General features: G+C 50.8%; 1 protein-coding gene across 1 annotated transcript; it reads left to right on the top strand.

Moving 5' to 3' along the window:
* The first annotated feature begins 234 nt into the window (after positions 1-234).
* On the top strand, positions 235-5,955 carry Mcidas (multiciliate differentiation and DNA synthesis associated cell cycle protein). The gene is made up of 7 exons (XM_047556928.1): positions 235-374; positions 461-557; positions 697-788; positions 3,803-3,875; positions 4,403-4,626; positions 5,197-5,307; positions 5,515-5,955. Exons 1-7 carry the CDS (start codon positions 258-260, stop codon positions 5,953-5,955), a joined length of 1,155 nt encoding a protein of 384 aa, XP_047412884.1. The 5' UTR covers positions 235-257.
* Positions 5,956-6,989: the final 1,034 nt, after the last annotated feature.

Here is a 6,989-nt window from a genome sequence, read left to right as displayed (position 1 = left end):
CAGGTTGGGTTAACGCCCCCGCCCGCGCGCAGATTGCCCGGGGCTAAAGGCGCCACCTCCGGCGCTCCGGCGCGAGCCGCCCCTCCCACGCAGCCATCCTCCCTCTCCTCTCCGCCCTCCCTCTGCTCCTCCCGGGCCACGCGCCTGCCCCAATCTGGGACCGACTTCTGAGCCGACGGGCGCAGGGAGCGCAGGGAGCTCAGGGCGCGGGTCGCTATTCGGGCCCGAGCGGTGGCCTCCGCCGGAATACACACAGGATGCAGGTGTGCGGGAGCAGCGCAGCGGGACGCCGGGCCTTCGACAGCATCTGCCCCAACAGGATGCTGGAGCTGACAAGCCCGCCTCTCCGCAAACCCGTGAAGCCAGAGAGGAAGGTGGGGCTGCTGGCGGGGGCCCGGAGGGGTCCGCGAACTCCCTGTCCCGAGGGCTGACCGGTATTCACTGTTCTGTGTCCGGTTAGTTAGCCCCTCCGCGGAAGTTCCTTTCGGGATGCAGCGGCGGCAGCCCGGTGTCGGTATACGAGGATCCCCCGGACGCCGAGGCCGCTGCGCTGCCAGGTGAGCCCCGAGGCACGTGCGCGACCCTTCATTTTCCCCGCGGGGAAATTTCCCCCGGGCTCCGACGTCCTGGCGGGGGTCCCAGCGGCGAGTCTGGTCCAGAGGCTTAGGGTCCGCCCGGTGTGTCTCTGCCGTGCAGCCCTCACCACCATTGACCTGCAGGACCTCGCGGACTGCTCCTCTCTACTCGGGTCCGACGCGCCGCCTAGTGGTGAACCGGCTGCCTCACAGGTACCTCCCCTTGAGGAGCCTTGCTGCCTCTGAAAACAAACCCCATTCGTAAGTGGGGGTTTATTTCCGCAAAGGTTCGTCTCCGGCGCCTAGCACATTTAAATGGTGAAGGGAGACGGCGTGCGGAAATCTGAGCCTCCCAGGTCCAAGCGACCTCCTCCCTCCTAGTATGCTGTGAAGGCTGCGTTTCCGGAGCTGTTCTAGCCAAGTTTTACAGTGGGACTCACTTGGAGGGCTCCCTGCCCTTCTCCCCATTTATTCCTTGGAGTTGTGACAAGGCAGCAAGGAGATCGAACACTGAGGGGCCGGGTGGGTGAGTCTGAGCAAAGTTGCTCTGGGCACCTGTGTACAGGATACTTGTCTTATTCTCCCAACACCCCCTTCCCAGGCCATTCATTAATCATTTTTCATTCCGTGGGTATTTAAGGAGAGTGGAAATCGACGGATACCTTCTCGATCAAGACTGGAAAAGAGGAAGAGTTTGTATTTGGGGGAAAGTGAGAAGAAGGACAAAGGATTCCGCAAGATATCTGACAGAACAGATTCCTGTCTGTGGAGGTGGACCCTCAACAGTTAGGCATTTTAAGAAAGTCCTCCTATTCCCCTCCAAAAGTTCTAGTCTTGCCACCATGTGGCAAAGAGGCATTTGACTGTTTTCTTTTCCCCTAAACCTATCTCCACTTCCACCACTTGCCGGGACTGACATTTCCCAGACATTGGAGCCTTTCAGCACTGGTCTAGAAGGCCAGAAAACGGGCTCACAGGTGGACAGGTAATTTTGTCCAGATGTTACCACAGAAGAGTGCAAATTCCTGCTTTCTGTCAGTAGGTACTGGGGTCACAAGGTCGTTGGGGACAGTCTCAGTACAGAACTCTCCAAAAGACAGAACACCTCTCAGAACTGGGAGTGGTGGTGAAACAGTTTCTCAGGCCTCCTTTAAGAGCCTCTTAGAACCTTGGGAAAGAGCTCAAGAGGACTCAGGGTAGGTGGCCCTAAGAGTGGAGATTGTAAAAGCAAGAGGTGGGAGTGGGCATTACCCTGCAGAGGCCATTTATTGTTATCATTATTATTATTTAGATCTGAATGTGCAAATAAGCAAAGGCAAGCCTTTCACTTGGCCCAGAGGCCTAGGTCACTCTCTTACCCCAACATGTTTATTTTGCCAGCAACAGAATCAAGTGGCCTCTTGATGAATTCTCAATTAAGTATACAAAATTTAAACTTGACCTCATGTTCTGTGTAGGTGATTTTTTTTTTTCTTGTTGTAGTTGGAAAAATGTCAGAGTTATTTAATTGGGAAAGTGGGATTCAAAACTTCAAGGACAGGGATTACACTGGATGGACTAAAAGGTCCAGGATTTATGCTGGGAAAGAGCTGGTGTAAGGGAAAGAGCTCACTAACAAACCCCTGGCCAGTCCACCCTTAGGTTACATGTGCCAACTGCTTTCCTGTAGAGGAAGGTAGACAGAGAGAGTGTCTTAGAATTGTTTTAGGTCTAGAATGGACCAAAACCTGGAATGGTGTAGGAGGAATCATTTCCTAAGCCACAGTTCCTAAATTGGCCTCCAGTCTATTCATGGTAAGGACTTTTCTCAAGTCCCTATGGAGAGGGAGACCTTTCAATCCCTGAAAAGTGTCATATTTCATTACTTTCACCAAGGCAGAGTTCCTGCATCAAGATTGTCTGGGTCCCTCAGTCTTTCCTTTCTCAGGTCCTTTCTCCTTATGGCCTCAGTTCTCAATTAGTGCTTAGGCCTCCAGACTTGGATTTGACTTTTTCTTTCCTGAGGGAAACTGATACTTTGTAGTTTGGGTCAAAGTAAATTCCTGTTCCCCAAAATATGTGACTAGCAAAGAAGTGCTTTGGGAGAGCAGTATGATTAACACAAAGGCATGAATCAGTAGCAGAATCAGCAGAGAAGATATTTCTGATGGGTGTATTGGATGTGTACCCCTCCCACCATAGCCCTTGAGACTCCTTTCCTCTTCCTAGTGTTATCTTTAGTGTAAGCCAGGCTTTCCCCCAACATCTCCCCAAAAGAGAGGTAATGAGATATAGAGGAAAGATGACTGAAATAAGCACTAGCATTGCAGGAGTGGGATGACTTTGGTTAACTCAACTTCTCCAGCTTCAGATTATCCTTCAGAGAAAGGGGAAGCACTTCCTGAGCCCTGCCTGGTCCCACACTGGTGTGAGAATGGACTGAGAGACTATCTAGAAAATAAAATTTTGTCAATTTGCATTGTCCATGAGTTAAGGGAGTAAGAATGTTCCTGGGCATCCAACCTTTAAGTCTTCAGTTCAGGAAGTTGGAGGTGCACCGGACTATGGGGTAGGGGAGTCAACTACAACTATGTAAGAAACTGAAAAGAGTAATAGAGGCAACCTGCTGCTGCGTGCTGAACAGAAGCATTTTTTCATAGCATCCCTGGCTCCTCCAATCGTAGACCACCTTTCACCCTCCTTTTTGATTAGCTGTGACTGAATCTTCCGAGAAGCAGTTTCGCATTGGAGGACTCTGCAAGCTGTCGGGTCTCCGGAGGAAAGACCCGAATTCATGCCACGCTCTCTGCTCTTAGAGCGGTGGCGTCTCAGTTGTTTGGGGGTAAGTTGGAGTTGAGGTTGACAGGTACACAAAGAACAGCACACAGAGGAAGCTGGTGGTCCGGTGGCGGACCAATGAAGCGACACAGTCCAATTGTTCAAAGCCCAGCTCTGCAGAGCTTCCGCACTGTCTGCGGGCAAAGACTGCAGGGAATAGTTTTGGCGCCCTTCGAGGATTGGGGGCTCCTGTCTAGCTGACCGGGTCCGCACTCTGTACCTCTGGCTCTCCACCAGCGAGGTGCAAGACTGCTGGGTTCCTTGTCCCAGGTGGGGCTTGGATTTTCAGGTATCCAAGTGAACCCCAGTGCGTGCAGACGGTCCCCCGCCTCCCACGTGGTGCAACCTGGAAATTGTTCTGGACCCGCCAGATTCAATCATGATAGGTTCACACCCCTGGTTTATTTTAGAACCACTCATTGGAAACGGAAGTGGACTTCGAACTGCAGAATTTCAGAGACACAGTGGATGATCTCATTGCAGGCAAGTGCAGTCTCTTAGTTTTTAAATAACAGCAAGGATGTCCCGCATCTCCAAATCGGACTAGTTAAGATTTTGTGGTCGTGAAGGTGGTGAACCCAGCCGCCAGTAAATGACTGACCATCAACTCACCAAAGGGTCTTGATCTTCCATATTTAGAATGCCCCTTCTCTCCAATGGAGAAATTCAATAGCTGAATCTATAGCTGGTTTGTCCGTGTGGGTTCTGGAACAGGGATCCTTGCGCTGTGATATGGCCTGGGAGAGCTTGAGTGACAATAGTTGTAGAGGAGGGAAGGCCTTGTGTAACTTCCAAGTCCCAGTAGGTTTGCCTGTTTAGCCTCGCTCGGGTTAACTCATCAGGTACATACGGAGCGCCTGCTGTTTAAGTCCAGGATATCAGGAAAGAGGGGTGCTTTCCTTAATAAAGAAAAATCTCCATATAAAACCTACACCTGGCGTGGCATTTTGCCGCTGTAGCTAGCTGGGGGTGAGTCAGAAGCAACAAATCCAGCTTTCGCCCTTTCCCAGACTCATCTTCTTTGATGTCGCCTACCCTGACCGTCAGTGACTTCACCTTCTCTCCTTGCGTTGTATCGCCTCTCGGGCCCTGCCTTTCGCCGCGGTTGGAGCCACGGGCCCTGCAATCAGCACCACTTAGCCTTCCCGACCTGCCGCCGCCAGAACAGTACTGGAAGGAGGTGGCCGACCAGAACCAGAGAGCACTGGGGAACGCTCTCGTTGAAAATAACCAAGTAGGGGACACTGGACTAGTGACCAGGAATCGTAGGGCCGGGACAGGGTCTGGAGTAAGGCAGAAATGGGATTGCAAGGACTGGGATGCTGAACCAGTGGACAGGTTGGTGGTTCACATAGCTGCTATTGCTCCGGTGGCCCCACCTCAGTTTCCAACTTCGCTAAGTGGTATTAATTCCACTCTACAAATGCTTTATTTGTTGAAGGCTTTCTTTGTGCCTGGTACCGTGCTTATTAAATTACTTTTCTCATTTATTAACTCCTGAGCTAAAATATACTTACCAACCTCATTTAACTGATAATTAAAACAGGATGGTTGAAGCTCAGAGGCAGAACCTAGATCTGCCTGTTGCCAGCTGGGTACTAATCACTACCACGGGCTAGATTGAAGATACATTTTAATCCAAGTACTGTGGGGGAAAGAAAGTCAAATAAATTGGTGATTCTCAGAAGTGTAAATACCCTTGGGTCCTCAGCTTTTGGTGAGACGTCAGGATCTGGGTTTAATTCACGCAGATGAGAGCGAGCACGGTGGCCAAGTCCCTGAACGTTTGGATCTCCTCCTGTAGCTGCACGTGACACTGACCCAGAAACAGGAGGAGATCGCCTCGCTTAAGGAACGGAACGTGCAGCTGAAAGAACTCGCCAGCCGGACCCGGCACCTGGCCTCGGTGCTGGATGTAAGTAGGGAGCAGGCGTGTGGGACATTGAGGGGCATTGGAAGCTGTTTCATTGCACACCCACCCTGCTCCCTGTGTTGGAACCCGGTGGGGTTCTGAGAGTAGCGGACGTAGTGCAGTGCGTAGTAGACCCGGGTCTCCTTTTGCGTGCCCCGCTTGGGCGATTCCCGCTGGCCCCAGGGCGGCGCTCTTCCCCGTCTTTCATAGAAGCTGATGATCACACAGTCCCGAGATTGCGGGGCCGCCGCCGAGCCCTTTCTGTTCAAAGCGACAGCAAAAAGGAGCTTGGAGGAGATGTTCAGCGCTGCGGGTCAGGATTGTGCGGAAGTAGACGCCATACTGAGAGAGATTTCCCAGCGTTGCGATGAAGCCCTGCAAAGCCGCGATGCCAAGAGGCCTCGGCTGCAACCCGAGCCCAGGAACACTGACTGCAGGCCCGGGAATCTGCACGGAGCCTTCCGGGGACTGCGCACCGATTGCAGCCACAGCGCCTTGAACCTGAACCACAGCGAGCTGGAGGAGCACGGCTCTTTCAGCACTCCCATCCGCAGCCACAGCACTATCCGCACGCTCGCCTTCCCCCAGGGCAATGCCTTCACCATCCGGACAGCCAGTGGGGGCTACAAATTCCGCTGGGTACCCAGTTGAGTTGGGATATGGTCCCATAAAACACTGCCCTAGAACCCAGTTGAAACGCTGGAGACTGAGTGGGAGTAACTGGAACCGTTTCCCAAATCTGGCTTTTCAAAACTCACTCTGCAGGCGAATGCCACCCGGAAACTTATTTTTCCAGGAACAAAAACATCTTGATTTTATTGCACTGTAAAGTTCTGCTGTGAAGCATTGTATAGCCTCTCCCCTTTTCACTGCGTGTATCTATTCATGTACGTGTGTGTGTGTGTGTGTACACACATAACAGTCTTTTTAAAAATATTTATTTCTACCAGCTTTGAACTATGTAGAACAGGAAGGGATTTAGAAACCAATTGGTGGGCCGGATGCGGTGATACACAGCTATTTGGGAGGCTGAGGCCGGAGGATTGCCAATTAGGTAATTCAGAAAGATCCTTTCTCAAACTGGGCAGTGCGGAGACTCCAGTTAGGGTGGGGATGTAGCTCTGTGGTAAGTGTCCCTGGGTTCATTCCCCAGTATCACGGGGCAAGGGGTGGAGAGGGAGAAAAAGAGAAACCAATTAGCTATTTTTTAACTTATATAATATTTTTGCGGTACTGGGGATTGAACCCAGGGCCTTGGGCTTGCAAGGAAAGCACTCTACCAACTTAGCTATATCCCCAGCCCATAATAACCTGTTTTGTAAGAAAGAAAATGAGGCTCTAAGTTAGGTAATTATCAACTCAGGAAGCATTACTAGAATCTTCCAATCACTAATATTTAAGGATTCTAGTCCCAGAAACCTGGTCTCTGAGTGAAAGTTTCAATACACACATATGCCCTCTATCCTGGGAGTTTATGTAATTCTGTTTCTATTGAGAACTGTCATTTCAGCTCCCAGAATAAAAAAAATCAGGAGAGGTAGCCTAACCAGTTGCCTTAGGAAAAGACAGATTCTCAGAGGCAATTGCTAGCAAAAAACAGGTGCTAAGCACTTTTGTTTGTAATGATCATTCATGTAACTTGGTAAGATTTATGATATACACACCCAGACTTTTATTTATGCAAA

This window comes from Sciurus carolinensis, chromosome 6 (genome assembly GCF_902686445.1).
Source record: "Sciurus carolinensis chromosome 6, mSciCar1.2, whole genome shotgun sequence".
Classification (NCBI taxonomy): domain Eukaryota; kingdom Metazoa; phylum Chordata; class Mammalia; order Rodentia; family Sciuridae; genus Sciurus; species Sciurus carolinensis.
This window is presented reverse-complemented; position numbering and strand designations above follow the sequence as displayed.